The following is a 24602-nucleotide window of genomic DNA, read 5'->3' on the forward strand; positions in this document are numbered from 1 at the left end:
GTTGGGGATTTCTGGCCCCTTCCACACTTATAAAAATGGTTGTAAGTGTGGGGGATTGGAACTCGGTCGGTTGCAAGTCAGGGGCCTCCTTTATTATCAAGTCTTAAGGAGAGTATAGCCTGTTCATCTTAGAAAAGAGAAGGCTAAGGGGGATATGATAGACCTCTATAAAATCATTAATTGTGTGGAAAAGGTGAATAGAGAGAGAAGTGATTATTTCAAAGAATGCAAAAACCAAGAGTCACCCAGTGAAATTAGTAGCTCTAATACAAAAGAAAGGAAGTATATTTTCACACCGTTCATGACTAACCTAGAACTCATTGCCATTGATGCTGTGATGGTCAAAGTACAGCTGTATAATTTTAAAAAAAGAACTGTATGTATTAATTGAGATTAAGCCCATCAGTGGATATCAGCCAAAATGGACTCTGATGCAACCCCATGTTTGAGGCAGTCCTAAATCTTTAATTACCAGAAGCAGCAAGTAGAAGTGGGATAGATCACTCCTCACTCCAAAATTACCCTGTTCTGCACTCTCCCTTGGAAGCTCTGGTGCAAGCAACTATCAGAAAATGGGATACTGGGCAAGATGGTCTGACCCAGTATTTTAGTTCTTATTTTATCCATCTCCCATAAAACACTGTATGCTCTGAAGAGGTATGGCTGCTAACTCAGTCCTTTTCTGGTTTTTAAAGCTCCTCCCATTCATTTAATTAAAAAACCTGTTCCTGCACATGAAACAAAAGCACTTTTTATATGAAATGGATCTATGGACATTTTCAAAATTGCTGCTGTCTGAATGCACTTTTTCTTTAGCTTTGTTCAGCCTATCAGAAGTTTCTGCCAGAAACAGCACTGTCCTTGTCAAACGGAATATTTTACTATACACCATCCTACACTTGCACCACAGCCTGTTTAACATGGAACAGGGTCAAAACCTGAAAGGCACAAAAGAATGCTCAATAAGCAAGGTTGCAATGAATGAAGCAAAACTTGTGCTATTGAAAAGAAGGCACTGATGTGGGAGCCGCAAAGCCAGGAAGTCTTGTCAGCAAATGAATAAAAAGAAAAGCGGGGGGCTGAGGAGAGCTTTGTTCCCAAAAGAAAAAAATCTAGCATGCTATTTCTAGCATGGTACTAATGTGCTGACTGTTAGAAGCATAAACCCTGAAACCTCTTTTAATGTCAAAGCTGTTATGCTCTGGAAGAGAAATTAATCATTTAGCCTTGAATTTGTTAGGCTCATCTGAATTTTGACTAAAAATATTTGTCAAGAGCTAAACAATGTGTCTAAGCCTGAATAGAAAGGCCAGTCTCATTGCATTAAATCTGTATTTTTTAATACATGCTTTTTAACTGTCTCTGGTGTAACTTTATAAATCGTTATTTTCAGAAGCACTGAAGTCATTAATTTGCACATAAATCTCCTCTTTTTCGTTCTCTTTATATACTACCTCTCTTCCCCAGTATTGGAGCTGTTTGTTGTTTTTTAGTCAACCAAATGAAGTGACAGAATTTAGAGCAGGCCTAACACAACCAAATATTGTAGTTAATGAACTGCAGGACTCCTGTTGAGTTCAGTAGGATAATGTTTTGGCCCCTATTGTGAATGAAAATTTCATTTAAAGCATCACGATTTTTGCCATTGACAAGAATTTGTTCTTAATGCGTATCAGACAAACCTTCCTAACTTACTTAGGAAGGTGAAGTTAGGAAGGTGTCTGCACAGCAACATTATTTCAAAATAACTAGCATTATTTCAAAATAGTGTTGAAGTACTGTCAAGCTGGAGGACTTCTTACTCCAACTCCTGTAACCCTCATTATATGAGAAGTAAGGGAAGTCGGAGGAAGAGTGCTCTTTTGAAATAAGTGCTGTGTAGATGCTACCAGTTTCAAATAAGCTGTTTTGAAATATGCTACGCAATTGATGTAGCTCAATTTGCGTAGCTTATTTCGGGTTAAGCCCTGCTGTGCAGATACATTCTTATTCAGTGCAGGTGGTAAGTAAGTGATAAGTCTGCTTTATCTTTGCAATCACGTTTGTAGAAATTTTAAATAAGGCTTTATTAGACAATCCGATAGTATCCTATCAATACAGTAAACTTCCGATAATCCGGCACCTTTAGGACCCAGGGGGTGCCGGATTATCAGATATGCTGGACTATCAGAAGGGGGGGCTATGAGGGGTCTGGGGTGGGGTGGGGGGATGCTACCCCAGACTCCCTCATAGCCCCCCCTTCTGATAGTCCGGCTCTGCCCCAGGAGTCCCCGATTCAGCCGCTGCCGGTCAGTTTCAGCAGCGGCTGAATCTGGGACGCCTGCAGCAGAGCAGCTGGGGTGCTGCTGGGTTGGTCCAGTAGCGCCGACCCTTGCCGCTACTGGACCAACCCGTCAGCCCCCCTGCTGCTCTTGGGGACGCCTGGGACAGAGCAGCTGGGGCACTGCTGAGTTGGTCTGGTAGCGCCAAACCTCAGCACTGCGGGGACCAACCCAGCAGCACCCCAGCTGCTCTGTCCCAGCTGTACCCAAGTCAGCTGCTGCTGAAACTGACCAGCAGCTGATTCCAGGAAGCTGGGGCAGAGCAGCTCTGTCTCGGGCTTCCTGGAGTCAGCCGCTGGTCAATTTCAGCAGCGGCTGAATCCGGGACAGCTGGGGGCAGAGCAGCTCCAATGGTCCGGCTGCCTGGAGCACTTCCGGGTTCCTGATGGTGCCGGACCATCAGGAGTGCCGGACTGTCAGATGCCAGACCATCGGGGTTTTACTGTAGTATGTTTGTCACTACAGAGTTTCCATTCTTCTTCTTGGTGAATATACACTCTATAAATAGTAAAATTATAAGCAAATAAAAATATATTTGAAACATTCTGTTTCTGGTAGAAAGTAAAGCAGGAGTGGGGTACCTTGTGTGGGTCGAAGGCTGCTGACCCACAGAAATATCAGTCGGGGGAGGGCCTCACAACTGAGGAGAAAGACACTCCCCACATTCCTTTCATATACCGGAGCCTGGGGCGGGGGATGGGAGTGTGGGCAGTCTAGTAGATTTTTTTTTTTATTTTTTTTTTTGTGCCCCAGCCTATGGGAGAGTGGGGAAGTGGGGCTTGAGCACTGATGCAGGCTCCAGAGTGCTAGGGTAGGGGGAGCTGTGAGCCCTGTGGACCAGATCCAGGGAAGCCAGAGGCCGCATCTGGCCTCCAGGTCTTAGGTTCCCCACTCTTGAAGTAAAGCTTTAACTTTAGTGCCCATAGAACATGACAGCTTGACAGTACTAAAATTCCAAACAGTTGCACTTGTGATTATGGTGATGGTGGTGTAGGGAGAGAAGAGGGATGTGGCAGTCCACTGTTTCCTTTCATGACTCTCTAATAATCATAGTGTGGAAAGTCAACTTCTAGAGATGAGGGATAATTGTATATCTGTGCCCATTCAATCCTTTGGCATAATTTGTAGCTTCAGAGATGACCCAGCGGTACTATATTTGTTATGGACACATGTCTAGAAAGAGTTAGAGAGATAACCATGAGGGTTTTTTTACATACCTTACTAGCCACAAATTTTGGTCAGAACTGAACATTTATTTTAACTTAAGTAGGGAATTTAAATAGTGTAGCTCTACATTTAGGGCATGTCTACATTAGGAAATTATCGCAAAATAGCGTGCCCACGCTACAAGGAAGTCTCAAAATTAGTCCAACGCTGGTTCCCTTAATGTGTACACACTACCTCGACTTAGAGCCTCAGGAAGTACTGGGGAGTAATTACTCTGAAGAGTACTCTGGAGAGTAGTCATTTTGAAATAGCAGCAGTAGAGCATCCACACTTGCTATTTTGATATAACTATTTTGAAATAAGTGTTATTCCTCATTGAAAGCAGGAGTTATTTCGAAATAATGGGCTTGGTAGTGTGGACGCTCACCTTGTTATTTTCAAATAAGTGTATACCAGGGCTCATGATGCATCTACACTGCATTATTGTTTCAAGATAACTAGCGTTATTTCGATATAACAATGCAAGTGTCTACGCAGCCTTTCTGGTATATCAAAATAATTTCAAAATAACAGATGGCTTATTCTTACTTCTGTAAACCTCATTCCATGAGGAATAACGCCAATTCCAAAATAGCTGTTTCGAAATAAAGCATGTGTAGATGCTCCACTGCTGCTATTTTGAAATAGCCCCTCACAAGGGCCATTCTAAGTTATTCCTCCCCAGTGTTTCCTGGGGCTTTAAGTCGAGATAGCATGTCTACATTAGGGAAGCCTGCCTCGGACTAATTTTGAGGCTTCCCTGCAGTGTAGATGTGCTATTTTGAAATAAGCTATTTCGGAATAGCATATTTTGAAGTAGCCTTGCAGTGTAGATGTACCCTCAGGGACAAAAGCTTCAGTCTTACTCATTATAACTCTTTTTAAAGTGAACGGCATTTGACCCTTAGTGACTGCTGAAGGGTCCCTTAACAAGAAATATCAAAATAATGACTATTTTCTTTAGGCCAAAAATATATAGCAAGCATGAAGATGAAGACCTAGTATACCTGATTTAAGTACGGTGTTATGTGGAGAATAAGATAAAAATGGCCAAAGCACCTTAATCCTAACTACTCCAACTCATCTGATGTTTTACCCAGAGAAGCTCATGATACATTTGATAGTCTTGAAGATGCCATAGGATTCTTTGTTGTTTTGAAAATTACAGACTAACACAGCCTCTAATTGGTCTGCTGTTCTAAACCTGGGTATGTTTGTTGGTTTGCCAGAAACACTGGGTTTTTTTGTGAATGACAAATGTCCAGCAGGAATTAGGTTGAGATTATCAAAATTAACTTTTTCTTGTGAAAGGAGTAAATTTTCATCTGGTTTTAGATGCCCTCCACCTTTTTTTATTCCCAAATATCCCCTGAGACCACTGTTTATAGTTGGTAAGAGGGAGAATAGGTCTGAAGGCAGATTAGAGTTGATACAGTAATGTGTGCACTACTTTTTTTCCTGCTGAGCTATTTTAATTTAATATCCCACACAGAAATATGCAGCAGAAAATCAGCTATTGGAGAACAAATGCTGAAATCATCTCAAAATTGGGTTATGGTTTGGAAGGCAACTCTGTAAAAAATATCTTCTTGGTGTCTGTTCTCCATTTGATACTTCTGCATCAAATTTGCTCAGTTTTCTAGTCCAAATCAGATTGTGTAAATGTTGGCACTGCAGGGTCAACCCTATGTCTAGAAATCAAAACTTTTATTAAAATAAAGCAAGCAAACAAATAAAACCTAGCACGTGCAGGAAGGGTTTTGGATTCTGAACTCGCTGTTGCTGTCAGCCTAGCTGATGCACAAGACCTAATAGCTATTGTTTGTAAATGTTCTAGAGCTGTCAGCTCTCTGGGGCAGACAGTAACAACTTGTTTCAGTCAGTAAATTAAGCTGCTTATTTATACTTAGTTTTGTCTTTTTACCAAGGCATTTCTTTAATTGTGACCAAGCAGTCTTCTTCCTAGTCCAAGAACTTATCGTTTGGTAGATTTTTAACTTTGAATCAGAGAGTTAGTATGCAAACAGAAATAGTATCTAGGTTCGTTTGGGAAAATACAGAAATTTTAAAAGCATGGTTGTCTTTCCCTTTGCCTCCCTGCCATACTCATCTCGGCCTTTCATGTGTTGTCCAATATACTTTGGCAGAGGTTCAAGCCAAACGAGAAACAAATTGGCAATGCCTCCTCCAGAATTGGCAATGCCTCCTCCAGAATATCTCTCCCCTTACACATCCCAAAGCCACAACACAGACTGCCGCTGTCCTTCCCAGCATCCATGACACCAGTAGAGTGGATCTGGTGACCACAGATCACACTCCCTGGTTTATTTAGTAATGCCAGAGGCTGAGCAAGCCTCTAGCAGTCTCTCGTCTTTCCTGCCCCTTCCCCAGAAGAAAGCCACCTTGCTGTAGTGTCTTTATCTTTGCTGTTATCTGCTTTCAAACCTTGTTTGGTGTGAACTTCTAGAGTAGTTCTTTCCATTTTCTTTAACATTTCCCTCTCCCCACATTATACCACAGTGTGGTGGGTTTTACTGTCATCCTCTAGGTCAGGGGTGGCCAACCCGTTAGACGAAGAGCCAAAATAGTGGTTGATACAGCACAAAGAGCCAAGGGAAAAAAGTTGAGCAAAAAAACCCCTCCACCCGGCTGCTGTTTGGTTGAGCCAAAAAAGGAAAAAGGGCCCACCGCGTTTTCCCTTTTAAGAGCAGAGCAGAGTAGGCATTGCCTTTTTAAGGTGGCCGTTTTGAACTCTGCACGGGATGCCACAGCTCTGGCTCTTTCAGTCAAAAACATGCTGCCCCTTTCAGAGCCGCGAGCCACATGTGTGGGTGCGGGAGCCACAATTTTTTCTTTCAAGAGCTGCATGCGGCTTGTGAGCTGCGGGTTGGCCACCCCTGCTCTAGGTTATGCTGTTAATCCAGGTATATTTGTATAAGCGTGTTGCTCAATGCGTTTGAATATTGCTCATGAAGAAAGTCAGCCATTACAATAGATTCATGTTAGTCTGCCCATTGTTAGAGGACACCAACCTATATTTAGGAAACTGAAAGCTGCTCATGTAATGTTCTTTATATCTTTCAACAACACACAAGAAACCTGAAATAATATTAATTATGAAGGAGGTTGATAATATCTAGGAAGATATGCAAAAACCTAGGTTTGTATACTATACATCAGCATAGTTTCCTCTCTCAGCAATGTGAAAAATCTGTACCCCTGAGAGAGACAGTTAAGTTGACCTGCTGAAGGCAGGGATATGGAGTGGATCTCCAGTGAACTCGGGGATAGAGCATCAGCCTGTGAAGCGCAGTGTGGTGGGCTCAATCCCTCCCCCTCTGTAGACTGCACTAGGTCAATGGAAGAATTCTTACATCAACCTATTTTCTGTCCCTCGGGGAGGTGGTTTACCTACAATAATAGGAGAGAGCCTCCCGTTTCTGTAGTAAGTGTCTATAATGAAGTGCCACAGCTGTGCAGCAATGTTTTAAACATAGACATACCCCTGGTTAATATTTTATGCTCTTGCCACATACTGCAGTTAGTCACATGATTTCAGTAAATCATATCACTTATTTATTGTGGTAACCTAGTACTTGTGACTGCATCCTATAAAACAAAGGATAGAGGGGGTGGTGGTTGTTTTGGCTAGCCATTTTAAAGTCATCTGTAACATAATAAACCTACCTATTCAACATCTTTGGTTAAATCTAAGTTAAATATGATTAAATTGCCATTGGCACATTTGTACTGCTTGATGTTATGGTGCCAGTGTCTATACGTTTAGAATCAGAGAAACTGGAGATGGAAAAGATGTAACAGACCATGTGGTCCCTTTCTCTTTGCCAAGACAGGAATATACGTTGTCCAGGACAATTCAGGTAGCCTTTGATTGTACCGCCATGTGAAGGACCCTGTTTTGATTCCCTTTCCTGATCTCTTGAACAATATATGTAAAGATGTCCTGACAGTGTGCTAACCATTCACTATAACATCCTTGACTGAATGATCATGTTTGGCTCAGTCTGTCTTGGCTGAAGGGATGACAGCAAAGCAGGACCGCTAGCCAGAGTTATAAAACAAAAATAAATTGTGGTGTTTGAAGCCCCCGAAACTTTAATTATCCTTTCAAGAAGTAAAATATTTCCTATTTCTTTTCATAGGCCAGTTGTCTTCCACCAAGTGTAGGATATTATACAATCAGTTATTAGGTTATTGAATGTGCTATTGTTCCTTGCCCTGTGTTGTCTCTTACAGTACTATAGATTCAGCTCATGTACATAGCACAGATTCTAATTACAATTTAATGTTTACTTAAATCGATTTTCATTCCATTCCCAGATTTGCCAAAAGTGTGTGTATGGTGTCGTGTTTGCATGTGTGGGGAAGAGGGGGTTCCTTTCTTTAAAAATGAATGGAAAAAAAATACATCTAATTGAGAAATGCAGTATTTTACTAGTTCTCAAAGCTGTTGAGGATTTAATAATGTGTGTATAGCCCATGCAAAATATAGATGTGCCCCATATGATCACCTCTTTACTGTGTCTACTATATCATCACACTCTCCTCCTAAACACGGGCTCCTGTTTCAAAATGACTGTCACTTCTACTGCCCTCTGATCTTTCTGCAAAAATATTGTAAACCCAATGAATAAAAGACTAATAAACTCTAAATTGCAACAAATTGAAAGAAGGGAAGCAAAGAAGAAAGCAAGACATGTAGCTTCCCATTAATTGTCACTATTGCTGTATATCCCCCAAACCCTTACTTTGCAAGCTGCTTATCTAGATGGTAAGCTTTTGGTGGCAGGTGGTATAATGACTTTGAGTATGTATGAAGTATATTGTATGCAGCTGGAACTATTCAAATTACAGCTGCATCAGGGTTTATGATTGTTGAGGTTTTTCCCTAAAAATTGATGCTTTGAGTATATGTGATGACAGAAATGGAATTTGAGTGCCATGTACATAATTTTTTGACCAACGCTAATGTAACTATAAAAGGAAGAAAAATTACCTGCATGTTAGTATGAGTTAAGGTTATTTTTATACTATATTTTTTCTGGCTTCCAGTTTTCCCCTTCAACACTCTCTGCCTTATCTGTGTTGTAAGAAAGGTTCACTCTGTTTATTAGCTAATAGAATGAAGATTGATCAAATAAACTGAGCCTTCCACTAGTGAGACCCATCTACCTCCTTTGTCAGACCGTAGGGTTAATCTGCTGTCGCTGTGAGTTCTGCTAATGGGAATTACATGAAATGAATGAAAAGAAGAAGGATGTACAATATCCCAATCCAGATGAGCAGCAACAGTGTTGAAGTGTCCTTTCAAACAAAAATCTGCATGGTATTCCATTCCATTCCACTCCTAAAAAGCTGTCCCTTCCTCTTTCCCAAGACACTTGAGTTTGAAATTCATTGTTTTGGTCATTCACATCTTTCTTGCTCCTTTGACTATGTCTTTTAAAATCTGTTCACTTCTTAGTAAAGTGTCTATGCTCAAAAAGAAAAGCAGAAGTGTCCACGGGCACTAGAATTCTTATGGGGATTGTTGGCAAAATCAACATCGTCTTTCCTAAAATGGTAGAATTTTGTAAAGTAGATAAAGACTCTAAATAATTTATTCCATGACTGTAGTTCTGCACAATGCTGAGTGTGTTGTTAACACTAAACACAGTATGAAACATAAAACTCTCTTCTCTCTCTTGCTATTTCAATGTACTGTCTATTAATTCTTGAACAACATTGGGCCTTGCAGATGGAATAACTCACTTGTAGATTTGACTAAATAATCAACGCTTCTGAAAGACAGTACAGCTTCTTTTTAGAGAAGGGTTTGACAAGTAACATATCTGAGCAGATGTTTCTCTAAAACCTCCACCCTTTCAATTTGGTGGTTCAAAAGCACTGTACACAAAATGGTCTGTTACAGAATTTCTGTACTGATTTAACAAATTGGTTTCACATTTGCTTTTGAGTTAACTTTTACATTTTTTTTCTGGGAATGGGTATATTTTTAACCTTTAACCAGTGTTTATATTCAAACAGGGATTTTTAGAACTCATAGCAGTAAAACCCTAACTATAAAAGTGGAAAGAATTGTTACAGTAAGAAACATAATTAGTAGTCTCATTGCACTGTGTTCTTCTGTTCTGAGTTGTGTTTGGAACTGTTTAAGGGAGACTGGACTTTTTTACAGGAGAGTGGATCCCAAAACTTGTAGAGGAAAATGCTGATCTTCTGTCTCACTCACTGCTTTGTCTTTGTTGATAGGGATCCACAGATCATCCCCAAATTAGCAAATTTGGTACTATCCAAAGGAAGGATGGCTGCTCTAAGCATTTTGTTGTTTCGGGTCTCCATGTTTATCTCTTTCATCTGTTGCATTTGCCATTTTCATTACCAGCGCCTTTGCATGGAAATAATCTCATTTCTCGGCCTATTTAGATGGTATTTTAAGGTAGTGTTGCACTTTTAATACACTGTCTAGGGTTGCCAGATGGTTTCAACAAAAACACCAGATACACTTGACATTACATCACGATCGACATTACATCTTATTTAAAAAATAAAGAACATTTATATTTTCTCATTTATATTTTTCTCAATTTGTTTCCCAAACAGAGAGCTCAACTATGGGACTGTCCAGTTCAAAACTGGACACCTGGAAACCCTAACACTGTCTTATTTTCACTGCATCAGATACCATGCTCTAGGTCAGGGATTCTCCAAACTTCATTGCATTGCGACCTCCTTCTGATAACAAAAAATACTACATGATTCTAAGAGGAGGGACTGACACCTGAACTCCTGAGCCACACTGCCTGAGACGGGAGAGGAGGGAGAGACCAAGCCCCACTGACAAAGCCATCCTTGGGAGGGTGGCAGGGCCTGGGACAACCCCTTCCTGCCCCCGCATCCCATGGGCCAGACCCACTTCCTCAGATCAAATTGTGGAAGAAAATTGGCATGACCATATATACCAAAGGGATTCAAGCACCTTAGTTCTGAAAAGTTTATTCAATAAAAGATAATACTTCACTGTCCTTTTCTCACTACATACCTTCCAACTTCTGCAACAAATGAACCAGGGATCCTACAGAAAATTCTCCTTCACTACAAAACAGACTGACTGACCCCAGAACTGGTTCGCTATATACCCTGAGGCTATGTCTACACTGCGGAACTATTTTAGGATACCAGAAATATCCCAAAATAGCTATTCCATGTCTTTTGCATACACCCGTTATTTCAAAATATAATGGGCTCGCTATTCCAACATCCCTGTTAACCTCTGAGGATTAAAGGAGTTTCAGAATAGCACTCTGTTTTGAAATTAACTCAAAATAAACTACACAATTTGTGTAGCTCAAATTGCATAACTTATTTCGAGTTCAGGATGCAGAGTAGACACATCCTGAAAGGGCACGGATCCTGTGTTGGGATTGGTCCTGCTTTGGTTAGGGGGTGGACTTGATGACCTCCTGAAGTCTCTTCTAGCCCTAGGATTCTATGAAAAACAGAAATGTAGCACCGGAAGAGAACTCAAGAAGTCCTCTAGTCCAGTCCCTTTCACTGAGGCAGAACAAGTATACCTAACAAGACTGTCAATTAATTGGAGTTAATTCATGTAATTAACTCAAAACATTTAATCGCAGTTTAATCAGTGTTAAACAATTAAATGCCAATTGAAATTTATTAAATGTTTTGGATGTTCTTTACATTTTCAAATAGATTTCTATTACAATGCAGAATATGAAGTTATATTAAGTTCACTTTATATTTTTGATTACAAAAGAAATAGAATTTTTCAGCTGACCCCATGTATGTACTATAATGCAATCTCTTGATCATGAAAATACACTTACAAGTGTAGATTGTTTTTGTGATATAACTGCACTCAAAAACAAAATAATATTAAACTTAAGTGCCTACAAGTTCACTCAGTCTTACCTCTTGTTCAGCCAATTGATAGTTGAAACAAGTGTGTTTATATTTGCAGGAGATAATGCTACCCACTTCTTGTTTACAGTATCAGCTGAAAGTGAGAACAGGCATTCACATGACACTGCTGTGGTCGGTATTGCGAGCTATTTGCGTGCCAGGGATGCTAAACATTCGTAAGTCCTTTCATCCTTCAGCCAGCATTCCAGAGGGCATGCTTCCATTCTGACGATGCTAGTTTTAAAAAATTGCTGGAAATATTGTTTGAGCAATTGGCCGAACAAGGAATAAGACTGAGTGGACTTTTAGGCTCTAAAGTTTTATAGTTTCTATTTTGGAATGCAGTTACTTTTTGTACATTAGTCAACATTACTAAGTTACACTTTCATGATAAAGACTGCACTACAGTACTTGTATGAGGTGAAATGAAAAAATACTATTTCTTTTGTTTTATAATGCAAATATTTCCAATAAAATAAATACAAAGTAAGCACTTTGTTTTATTTGTTGTAATTGAAATCAATATATTTGAAAATGAGGAAAACATCCAAAAATTGTAAATAAATCGTGTTCTGTCACTGTTATTAATTGTTTAAAGCTCTTGGAAGCTCTAATCTCCAGTATGCTAAATAGTGTATGATCATGTATTTAAAGACAATATTGTATTACATTTGTGTAAGGGTCTGAATTAAGGTTGCTCAGGCAAGGAATCATTGAGAGCACAGGAGTGAAAGTCACCCTACTTTAGTTCTAATGCCTGGATCTAGACCTGACCTGTCCCACAGTTCCCTAACGCTGTAATTGTAGGTAAAATCCTGTTCAGCCCTATGCTGGAGTATGCTCACTGAGAAAGGAACCTCTGGAGAGTTTATATTAAGCTCCAGAAAGTCTCTTTTCATCATGTGCAAGCTATGACTCTTCAAAGGCTTGCAACTTGGCCCCGCTATAAGGTAGGGAAATCTAGAGTTTCTCAAATAAAAGGCTGTCAGAATTGTTTAGCCTGGGCAAAACAACTTATTTGTCCCTAGCTTCATTCTTGGAAACAGCTAAACTAATTTTGGTTAAATTTTTCCCAGCAACCATAATGGAAAATGTCAGTCCAAATGGTTACAGTTTGGCAAATTTTATAAGCAACTGAAAACAGTATTATTGTAGTGGGAAATGTCAGGGAGCTTTAAGAGGCAATGCTAACAGCCCTGCCTATGGTACCTTACAGTTACCATGAAATATACAAGAAGGGCAAACTCCTATCTTGTGAGTTCACCCAAAGTATCCAGTGACCTTATTAGCCTACATTTGTAAACAGGGCTATAGGCAGATGGGACACTTTGGAATGGATCCCACGACTATAAAAGAAAGGGGGCTGCTGTTAGCCCTCTGGGGTTTGCTTTCTTGCCCCCCCCCCACCCATGGTTCAAAGCAGTCAACATTTGGCGAATTTCTGGTATGCTCCAAAAGATGCCCATCTAATAAGGTTTTTGGAGAGGTCAGAGAGTGTGTTTCTTAGATGGAGCAGGAGAGCATTTTTAGGTGGTTGCCTAGTTGAGTTCCTGTTTAATTGATAATTTTGATGCTCTTGTATTTGTTAATGGTGTGTGAGGGTACCTATAGCCTTGGATAAGCACATTTTAGCTATTTAAAATCTAAATTAAGCAACCAATTTTTCTGTGTGGAATCCTTGCTTAAGGCAGGTTTCATGGTACTGTGTTTTGATGGGGAATATCTCATAGGATACTAATCTGTGTTTTTCAAAAATGGGGGAGAATCACTCCACTGATTACCTTTATCTAATATACCGAAAATGTATGTAGTGTCTATCTCAGCTTTAGCTACTGCTCCTTACAGCAAAAGTTTACTTTCAGTTTGTGCTTTCATAGTGCATAAAAAGAAACGCAGTGAATGAGATGACTATTCAGGATTGTATAAACATTCCTCCCAAAATCCTGGTTGTGACCACAGTATAAGGTCTTGGCAGAAATTTGTCTTCTGTGACATTTAGAAAACCAATAAAATTAAAATGTCTGTTATGTGGTTCAGGATACAGTTAGCAGGGAACACTTATTTCCAACATTTCATAATTTATTTACTTTAGAATGAGAATAATATGTCTTCTACAGGGTTTTAAATAAAGAGAGACAGACAGATTGACTAGCTCTAACAAGTTATTTGAAACATTGTTTCTGAAATGGAAAGGCTCATGTGGAAAGCATTCAACCACTACTATTGTCAAAATATGGTGTAAGCCTAAGGAGATGGATTTTAGTTTAACTCTTGTACTGCAGTCTACTGACACTTTAAAAATTTCAGCACTATTATTGGTTTCTTTGTAGCACGAGGTTTTTTAATGTTTTCTTTAAATTGAAGTATTCTAAGAGCTTTTTACACAGAAGCTATAAAAGATAAGTATAGACATGTAGTAGTTACTTGCCAGCTCTAGAAAGAGCGTCTGATAAAAGATTCCTTTTTAATTAGACTTCACCTCCCACACATTCTTATATTTCTGGGTTAGTGAAACTTGGTAGCTTTTCCTGTGCAAGCTTATGAAGATTATTTTGCAATCTCCTCTGTTGTTGCTTAACTATTAATAATCAGATGAAACTGACTGCGCATAATAGTGAAAGAGTGAGCAAGCAGTTGCCACAGTGACAGCTGTCCAATGTAAATATCTTACTGCTCTTCTGTTTATCATCTGTTTTCAGGGCAGTTTAAGCTGCTGGAACAAGATCGAGATATTAAGGAGCCAGTGCAGTATTTTAACAGTGTGGAGGAGGTGGCTAAAGCATTTCCTGAACGAGTTTACGTCATGGAGGAAATAACATTCAACGTTAAGGTAGCCCCTGAATAAATATTTGTTCCCGTCTAAATGATTAATTGTTACAATCTTTATACACATGGCAAACAAGAAACTGTTATGTGGGAAAAGTGACTTTAAGACAGATGAGTCTTTAGTCTTATATTCTTAGACAGTGATCCTCAGTGTAATTTTTTTTGTAGTATTAACATGGTGTGTTTTTCAAGGGCCCTTTTGATCACATAGCCTGTCAGGGGAGCACCCCCAATAATCTATCCATCTAACTTGACTGCTGTTGCCAGATTTTAGACAAAGTGTCTTTTGTTTCACACTCTTCCTCCCCCCCAAAAAAAGCAGTCTTGATTTTACTCCCCACTACGCACCAGCTGTTCCAACTGGTTTCCAGACAGCCTCATTTCCCCTCTATGTGTAGGTTACTGTGATGGAGTTACTTGTCTCTAATCAGATGGGAGGCTACTGCAGTTAAATAGCACTGTATGTAAAGGAAACAACAAAAAGATCCACTTGCTTTTTTTGTGTACATCTTGAGTCTGTGAGAGGTTCAATGATTCACATGAGAGTTGGAAAGGGCCTCCTGTGACCTCACACAAACACTCATTGAAACCACATTAAATAGGACAATGTCTGACTCTGTCCACACACATTCTCACCTGTAGTTTCAGTAGGATACAGTGCAATCCAGTTCAGTGCCCAACCGGGATCTAATCTGTGCCAGCTGGAACACCAACTAGGGTTATTACGTAACCTCTTAGAGCTGGAGCAGAGTAGGCTCTAACCATACCTCCTATACTTGTGTGGGAGCCAGCAGATTATGCTGGCTTTACACTGCCAATGTGTTTTCTACCCAAGAGGACTCCCTAGATGACTCCTCCATCTTTCTTGTGCTACTGCAGCAGGGGACCAGGGTTTCACCCATAGTCCTGTACATATGAAGCATGATGTTTGAAAGGGTGCTATATAAATGTGAAATATGATTTCACTCATGTAATGACAAAATGAATGCATCTTTCAAATCAGCGCATTTGTTTTCATATAGACTCTTGATTAACCTGGATGTTTATAACTGGGCACCTGATGACTTTACACCATTATGTCAGGGTACAAAGCAGTTTTGCATTCCAAAGACAAAGCTTGATCTCCATAAGATAAAATACATTCTTATAGTGGGACTCATAGCTCTGTGCAGCACTATGCAAATGTACTGGCATAATTTAATCAATGGAAGAAATAAAATACAGACACAGTGGAAGTGCATAGCTATGATTTTATAAGGTGAGAAGTATACAACAATAAGCTTGTTAAATGTAAAATGCTCCCATGTAAGTGGAGCACAATTTTTATTAAAGTCTTTGCCAGTTCCGTATACTGAAAGTTCAGTGTGTCTTGCTGTTTTAATAGCAATGCTGTATTCAGAAAATCCGTATCCACAGTAATATTAATCAGTTAAAAAAATTCTATATAACAGTGGGCTAAACAGTTGCCTTGGCTCTCCCCCCCCCCCCCCGCAGCTATTTCAAATTAGTGATGTCTGTCCAGATCAAGCCTGTTTGTTTCCAAAAATAAGTGAGGTAATTGAAAAGGATTGACTAATGGTTTAAATAATAACTTTTTATAAGATGCTAACAAAATAAATATTGTACAAGTTCCATATGTACAAGAGCCCATCAAATTGACTTAAGCACAGGGAGAAGACTAAAGTTTATTATGTCTACATGCTGTAAATCATTCTAGTTTTATGTTATAAATTAATATAGCATTATTCTATGTTCAAATACAAGGAGGGGGAGGATTGTGTAAGATAGTTGATGGTTCCACATGTGTGCAGCATTTACACAGATGCACACAAGAAGTTCTTAGGATCTACACTAAGGGTCCTTGACTGTGAGAGCTGTGATTTCTTCTCCCTCTGCCACTCTTTCCATATGCAGGGTTCTGGGTAGATCCCAGCTGCATGGCAGGGAGGTACGGACATGCAGAAAATTTAAGAATTGCTGATCTATCTCTGCAAAGGAAATCTTGTAACCAAAGTTGTGGTGTCAGTATTTTGATCTTGGAAAACTCAGGAGTTAGAAGAAGATGAGTCTTTATTATTTTTTACTATTAAAAAGAAACCCAAATTCTGTACAAAGCTTGATAGGCAAGCCTTGAAAGTCTCTTGCCACTGTGACAGAGTTTTAAAAAATATCTGCCCAGTTAATAAAGTTCCATGTTTATACATCAGAATAATATTGTTGCATACTCAGCAGCAGCAATTTCATTCCAGTCCCATCCTAGCTATTAACATCGTAATGCAATAAAATACAGAAAGTATTATAAAAATCCATTTTCTTTCACTCTGCTATTGAACCATTTTTTCCATTTCTTTTCTCCCTCTTTTTATAAGTGAAAACTAAACTTTATTTCTCCTAGGGCAGTTCAGAGTTCACTTCCTGTTTGAATCTCCCTTTGCTCATCTCTTTGTTCTGTTTCGTACCTGTCTGCTTTTTCCTATCACAGTTCTCCAAACTTCCCCTCCAAGCTTTCTCTCTCCCTTAATTTTGTTTTCAGATGCAAAAAATAGAGGTCTGACCGTTAGGGCTTCTCACTGATAGGTAACTTTAAAAGAAAAAGATCCTGTCTTCTGTACTGCTCCCCATCTATGCATATTGAACCAGCCATTAATATGTACCTGCTATTCCTATTATGGATGATCCACTTGCCTCTCCATCTTAAACACTTGTGGTGGGATAGGATTTACAATTAGAGAAATGGAGAAAACCTAGCTTCTGGTATAGCTGTGGATATTTTAAAATTGAATTGTCCTGTTAGTGGGAAAAGAAGTTATTTACTTCACTTTGTGGGGAAGATGGCTTCTTTTCCCGTAATAACTAACATCTAAGAATAGGGGCATCTCTTTACCTATTCACCCTATACCTGTGGCTAGCAAACGTGGTGCAATATCTACTGGGTCATCTGTGAGATAGGAGAAGCAGTGCATGTGACTGGAGTACAGTACTGTGTGACATCAGGCAGAAGTGGGAATAGCATAATTATTGAATTATTAACAATTTAGGAGTCCTTCTGTATCAAAATTAAGTTTTCCTGGTGGGTAAAAGGCTCCACAGGTGTGCTGTGTGCGTGAGAGAGAGAATTTAGAATATTCTACATACAGACTTTGTTGGATCCAAATTTAGTTTACACTGAAATGAGAATTGGAAAATTTTACGAGAGAGAGATTTTCCAGGTTAAATGTGTAGTTTTGGCAAGTACCTGTCCTTTGCTAAAATGCTTTTTGGTAACCTCTTCATTGTAAGATTTGGTAACTCACCACAGAGATCTTTGATTTTCTTGATTCTCTACAGGGAAACCACTAGAGAAAAGCTGAGCTGCATCAGGGAACTAGCTCTTTCTATGCTAATAACAATATGTTGTCAGGGGTACGTATTCAGATGTAATGGGGAGAGACAGTCCACATACGTACCTATATAGCTAGTCAGATGGGGGAGGGGGAAAAGAATACCCCTTCCCCCCCACCCCACCCCCCACACGTCTTATTGGTCATGTAACTTGGTAAAGCTTCCATAAAGAAAGACAAAGTTGTCCCAGAGGATAGAGCATAGGACCAGGGGCTGTGAATTCTTGATTTACAAAGACTCTCTCTGATTTTGTAGCCGGAATCACTTATCTCCAAAATGAGTTAGCAGAACTACTTACTGCTTCAAAGAAAGATTCTGAGAATTCATGCATGTAGACGATACAAATGTGCTACAGTACTTATGCCTTCTTAGGGTATATCTACACTGCACACTTATTTTGGAATAAACTATTCCAGAAAAAATACTCCAAAATAGCTTATTTCGAAATAGCACGTCCACACTACAGGGAAGCTTCAAAATTAGTCCGAGGCAGACTCCTCTAATGTGGATGTGCTAGCTCAGTTTAGAGCCCCTGAAAGCATTAGGGAGTAATTACTTTGAATGGCCCTGAGAGAAAGCTATTTCGAAATAGCATCAGTGAAGCATCCATACTACAGCTATTTTGGAAGAGGAGTTATTCCTCGTGGAATGATGTTTACAGAAGTAGGAATAAGCCATCCATTATCTTGAATTTATTTCGAAATAACGGAATTGCTGTGTAGACACTCACATTGTTATTTTGGAATAATGTCCGTTATTCTGAAATAACACTGCTGTGTAGATGCACCCTTACTGAGCAAATCATTTGGCTGGGGGAGGAGGATATTTAGTCTCTGAAGTGTAATGTATTTAACAGAATTGTTCTGTCCAGAGGATGATTCGGGGCAGCCACCCCACATCCTATACTTTGGGTGGGGGCCGTGGTGGGTGCCCCAGCCATCCTATGGACAGGGCAGTCCCCCATAGTGATGAGAGCCCATGGGGCTCTGGGCAGCCTGAGGGGGGGTCTGGCACATGGTGGCAGCAGGGGTTCCCCCTGCTCAGTTCAGTGGTGGGAGCCCAGGGAACAGAGCAACACACACAGCAGGCCTCTACCAGTCAGGTCCCTCTGAATCACTGCAGCAGCAAAAAGCGGAGTGTCCCAGCTCCAGCCTGCTGTGCGCTGCTCCCCTGATCTATGCAGGATTTGGGGCAGCAGGCTGGGGCTGGGCCAGGGCACTCCACTCCCCAGAGACTGGTGGTTGATCTGGTCTGGAGGCAGAGCAAAACTGGGGATTAAATGAGGTTGAGGGTAGAGTGGGGCTGGAAGCATGAAGGTAGAGCATAACTGGGAGCTAAGATAGAACAAGTCCTGGAAGTTGGTGCCTATAGGAGTGGAGGGATAGCTCAGTGGTTTGAGTATTAGCCTGCTAAACCCAGGGTTGTGAGTTTAATCCCTGAGAGGGCCATTTAGGGATCTGGGGCAAATCTGTCAGGGATGGTACTTGGTCTTGCTGTGAGGGCAGGGAACTGGACTCAATGACCTCTCAAGGTCCTTTCCAGTTCTATGAGATGGTATATTTCCATATTTTATATTATATTATAAACTCCTAGAACTCCCCCATCCCTTCATTATCCCCCAGTGCCAGCCTCCAGAGCCCCACTGCACCCAATCTCCCTGAGCCTCTCCCCAGTATTAAGCCCTGTCCCCAGTGCCAGCTTTGCCCCTACAGTGTCCGTCCCCCCCCTCCCCCGCACTACTAGCTCAGTCTCCAGAGACCCCTGAGCACTAGTCCTGCCCCTGGAGCCCCCAGTGCCTGCCCTGTCCCCTTATGTGGCTGCAGCAGCTCTGGGGACTGGGGCTGGGATACACCACCTAGCACCTCCCCTCTCAGCCAGCCAGCATCCCACAGGGGTGGGGTCTCCTCCAGGCCACAGAAGAGCATTTCCCTGTATTGCTGGGAGAAGACCCCGTCTCTGTCTGGTCCTGGTTGGCTGAGAAGTGGGGCAGGACACGCCTCTTCCAACAACTTTGGTGAGAGCTGTGTGGTCCGTTCCCCAGCAGCGGGCCACAGCTTACTGGTTGGGAACTGCGGATGTAGACAACTGCTTACTCTTCCACTTTATCATCCGTCTGAAAGAGCGTGTGTATGTATATATGGTTTAACAATCCTTAGGAAAAAAACCTGTTTTATTAACCTCTTTTGCTATCTACATATAACTTAAGTGGGTTTGTAAAACAATCTCAACATTCAAAAGTACTGAAGCTTTGTAGTTGAAGGATGTTTAGTTAGCACTGATGCTAAGTAACCTTTACTATAGAATAACTACTGCACTCCTTCATAATAACATGCAGCAGACATAACAAGCTATAATAAAGCAACATGTCTTTTATATATCCAGATGGTTAAACATTTTTTTCATCAAACTGTAACAGATCAGAACAATTAGAGCTTGAAAATCTATCACATCAGCTGTTGGCAGAATCTATTATTTTGCACTAACTTGTGAGAGGTAATATGTTTATCTTCCCAATACAGAATTTTTGTTAGGTAATCACTTTTTATCAACTAGATGTCTATCTTCTGCAGCAACTGTCACTTTAATCAATCTAAATTGCCATTGAATGGCAGGAGATGAAGAGCTTAAAAGATCGCTGTGATATAAATCATCACTGTTTTGCAGTGCATTTGATAAAATGTTTTGTAGGAAGCCAGTGAGCGAGGTCAAAATTGTTGGCATCAGTGTTGAACTATTTACACGGATTGATAACTGGCAGAGAAAAAACAGAGAACTACTAATATATAGAAGAGGATCCTTCTGGTGGCAGATAAGTCCCAAACCTACTTTTCAGTATTGGGAGTGGTTCAGTTTAAATGTCTGTTAGGGTATGTCTACACTACAAAGTTAGTTCGAACTAATGGACGTTAGTTCGAACTAACTTTCATAGGCGCTACACTAGCGCTCCGTTAGTTCGAATTTAATTCGAACTAACGGAGCGCTTAGTTCGAACTAGGTAATCCTCATTCCACGAGGACTAAGCCTAGTTCGAACTTCCTAGTTCGAATTAAGGGCTGTGTAGACCCTTAATTCGAACTATTGGGAGGCTAGCCCTTCCCAGGTTTCCCTGGTGGCCTCTCTGGGCACAACCAGGAAAACTCTTCTCCTCTCCCCCAGCCCCGGGCCCTTAAAGGGGTAGACTCTGGCCAGACGGCACTGGAGACAGACAGCCTTGCCAGCAGTCTCTGCCCCTGACCCAGTGGCCCCACCATGAGCCAGGCAGCCACTGGCAGCGAGTCGTCCCCTGCCCAGTCCCCGAGTACCCAGGGGCCAGCCAGGGGCTGTAGACAGCACGCGGCCCCCTGGACTAGTGCGGAGGTCATGGACCTCATTGAGGTTTGGGGGCAGGCCCCCAATCTCCAAGATCTCCGCACTAGGAGGAGGAACGCGGCCGTCTACGGCCGCATAGCGACTGCCATGGCCCGCAAGGGACACAGGCTCTCCCGGGAGCAGGTGCGCATTAAAGTGAAGCAGCTGCGGCAGGGGTACGCCAGGGCCACCAGGGGCGGCGCCGCTGCAGGGGATGACACCTGCCCCTACTTCGCCGCCCTCCACCAACTCTTGGGGGGCAGGGCGGTCCGCACCAGCCCAGGAGGCAGCAAGCCAGGACCAGAGGGCCCTGACCTGGGCACAGCGGAGGGGCCACCGCAGGATGGGTCAGCATTCAGGGAGACCGTGCTGGGTAAGTAGTTCGGGGGGGAGGCGGGAGGGAGACCAGAGACCACACGCGTGGGCCATGCCTTCCACGGATCACGCAGACACCTGTGCACGTGCGAGCACGTGCCATGCCACCCTTGGGCAGGTGGCTCCAGCTGCGTGACACCCAGGGGCCATGGCCCAATAGGCACATGCTTGTGCAAAGAGACCTGACATGCTCCCGACCCAGCAGGATGCTTTCCCTTCACATGTCCCCTCTACACGGAGGCGGGGAGATGTCCCCCTCCTCCCCGCCGCCCCGGCCACACTATACATGGCACAGAGACATGGGTGCGGTCTTGGGGCAGCTCCCAGTCCCAGGGAGAGCCAGACATCCTGACCATGGCCTCTGTACAAGCACAGCGGCTCTGACGGTGCAGGACATGGTCACCCTCACGTTGCGGGGTGGGGGAGGGGGCTGGGCATCATCCTCTGCGTCCCCAGGGAGAACTGACCACTTCTCTTCTTTCTCTACAGCTGCACCAGCTGCTCATGCAGGGCGCACCACCCCGCCCGGGACATGCTCCCGCACCCGTGGCCTGCTCCGGACCACAACCACGGAGCAGGAGTATTGGGACCAGCAGCTGGGGGCCCTGCGAGCCGTGCACTGCACACTGCAGGCCTGGATGCGGGAAGACCTGCAGGTCCGCCACGAGCTGCTGGCTGAGGTCCGAGGGCTGAGCACCAACCTGCAGCTCCTGCTGCAGAGCATGGTGCCCCGTGCTGGTCCTGCGCCTGCTGCCCCCCAACTGCTGTCCCTCCTCCCACTCCTGCCCCGCCTCCCACCTCTTCCTCCTCAACCCCCACACCCTCTTCCTCAATGTCCACACCCCCCACCTCAACCTCTGCACCCTCCACCCCATCCCCTCGGGGACACCGAGGCCCCCTCCCTCGCTGTGCTGGGAGGCGGTTGGCCCGGCGAAACCCCCACCCCTGATCCTTGAGTTTCCCCACCCCCTCCTTTCCCTTGCTTCCCCCTTCCAGCTCCCTCCTCCCAGTTTTCCCCCTCCCCTCTCCCAGCCTCTCTCTTCCCCCCTCCCACTTTCTTTTCCCAGTTTTCCCCCAGTTTTGTTCAGTAAAGAGAGTTTCTGTTTTTGAACACATGTGTCCTTTATTTTGTACATCAGGAAGGGGGGCTAGGGAGGAGTAAGTGGAAGGAGGTGAGGGAGGAATGGGGTACGAGCCCCTGATGGGGAGGACTGGGCTGGCTCTGCAGGCTCCTCGGGGTGGAAGCTCTCCTGCAGCCCCCCGATTGCCCCCTCTTCCCAGATGGCAGCCTGCGGCAAGTGCAGCCGGGCTGATGGCCGAGTGCTGTGATGTGCCGAGTGTGGGCACTCCGGGCACTCCAAGCCAGGACTGCTTTGCAAGCGGGGAACCCCTGAGAACTGTCTGTCCGGGGTGGGGGTCGGGACCCTTTAAGCACAGCCCTCGGCTAGCCTGAGACAGCATCTCTACGCTCTAAGTCCTCCTCTGATGCCCTGCCGGCACTGTTTCCAGCCATCCTTAAGCCCGGTTCAGGGTCCACTTAATGTGGACATGCTAGTTCGAATTAGCAAAAGGCTAATTCGAACTAGTTTTTTAGTCTGGATGCGTTAGTTCGAATTAGCTTAGTTCGAATTAACTAATTCCAACTAAGTTAGTTCGAATTAACGTTGTAGTGTAGACGTACCCTTAGTGATTTAGAAAAGGCTTTGAAATGCAATGAAGCAATTACTGCAAATGTCAAGAAGAGGAGTGGTCATGTAGCAGCAGGAATAAAATTTAAGGGGAGTAGGAGGTAAGGGAGATAAAAAGTATATTTAATGTTAGTAGCAATAAAATAATTCAAGAACAAGCAAGAAAGTAAAAATAACTGGGTGTGGTGGAGGAACAGAAGGTTACTTGAGTATTCTACCAGGTTAATATAATAAATCAAGGAAGCTTCCTGTTTATGAGATAATAACCATAAGCAGTAGCTGAGTCAACTCCAAGGAAGATGATCTTGGAATCTGTTAGCACAATATTTGCCTATTACCAAGCTAATTGCAAGCACCTCGGGGTTTTATAATGAAATGTCTAAATACTTAAGTTTTTCCCTTTCCACTTACAATTATTCAGAGAAATGTAAAAACGTGTGATGCTATCATACTGCTGAAAGGTGAATTGTTGAAACAAAACTCATTCACTGAACTAATCCTTCCCCTCCCATTGCCAGGTTTTACCTTCCTACGAGTCAGGAGGGTGCATGTTCCGAGACTAAACATGTTTATAAATCAGTATTGCCAACTCCCACCGTTTTACCCCAACTCTAAAGATACTCAGCCAGCTCAAGATTCTGGGTGTTTTACCTATCTTATGCAAACATGGTGAAAGGCACCAACATAAAAAAATTTTCTTCCTCGAAATAACCATCTAAAACCATCAATGGAGCAGAATCCTGCAAGATGGCCACCATTTCCTTGCAATCTATCTGCATGTGGAAGGAGGCTGCCCTTAATAAAATTTGCTGCCACCTTCCACTGTTCTCGGTGAGATTGAAGCCAGGCCGCCCAGGCAAAATGGCTGCCATTCTCTTGTTCAGGAGGACAAGGACTGTGAGGAACAGTAGAGGCAGTGTAACAGTTGGATGGGGAAAGAAGGGGCAGAGCAATGCAGGGAGCAAGAGGCAGAATTGGGGATGGCAGGTGGATGTTGGTGGCAGGAAGGAAGCTGACAAGGTGCAGAGGACAGTGGTGGATGGGAGAGCCGAGGGCTTAGGTGATTGTTCTTTCCGCCAATGGCAGGCAAGGGGTGAGCCCTCCAGCCAGCTAGGAAGAGACAGAATAATAGTGTTGCCAGCTCTTGCAAATTGATGGTGAGTTGTGGGAAGTTGATGCCTGTAGGAGGAGCTGCCATAATGACATGAGGCATTCCTGTGTCTGTTCCTGTTTCAGGGTTGGGTATGCAGGCAGAGCTCTGTGCAAGAACTATGAGGTAAAGGACGCAGACACGCCCTTCCACTGAGTCCTACCTACATGTTTGGCCCTGTAGCTGGGGGAGTAGGAGTGGCTCCAGAGGCAGGAAATAAGGGAGACTGGTATTGGGGAAGTGGCTGCTATTCCTGTATGTTTCATATGTCGGTATTACCATGTACCATTGATAGTTGTCATTCCACTAATTTTCTTTGATGTCTATTATCTCAATATCCTCAATTTCACGCATCTTATTATT

The 24602-nt window shown here is 42.7% G+C and overlaps 1 protein-coding gene across 4 annotated transcripts in view; it reads left to right on the forward strand.

Annotated features, from left to right (window-relative positions):
• GAREM1 (GRB2 associated regulator of MAPK1 subtype 1) overlaps positions 1-24602 on the forward strand; it is a 139965-nt gene that overhangs the window by 92197 nt on the left and 23166 nt on the right. For all 4 annotated transcript variants that reach the window (XM_075920763.2, XM_075920762.2, XM_075920764.2 and 1 more), the window contains one exon: positions 14171-14301. In XM_075920763.2, coding sequence (XP_075776878.2) covers positions 14171-14301 — 131 coding nt within the window. The remainder of the gene's footprint in view (positions 1-14170; positions 14302-24602) is intronic.

The sequence above is a fragment of the Pelodiscus sinensis genome, chromosome 2 (genome assembly GCF_052426305.1).
Source record: "Pelodiscus sinensis isolate ZL-2025 chromosome 2, ASM5242630v1, whole genome shotgun sequence".
In the NCBI taxonomy this organism is placed as follows: Eukaryota; Metazoa; Chordata; order Testudines; family Trionychidae; genus Pelodiscus; species Pelodiscus sinensis.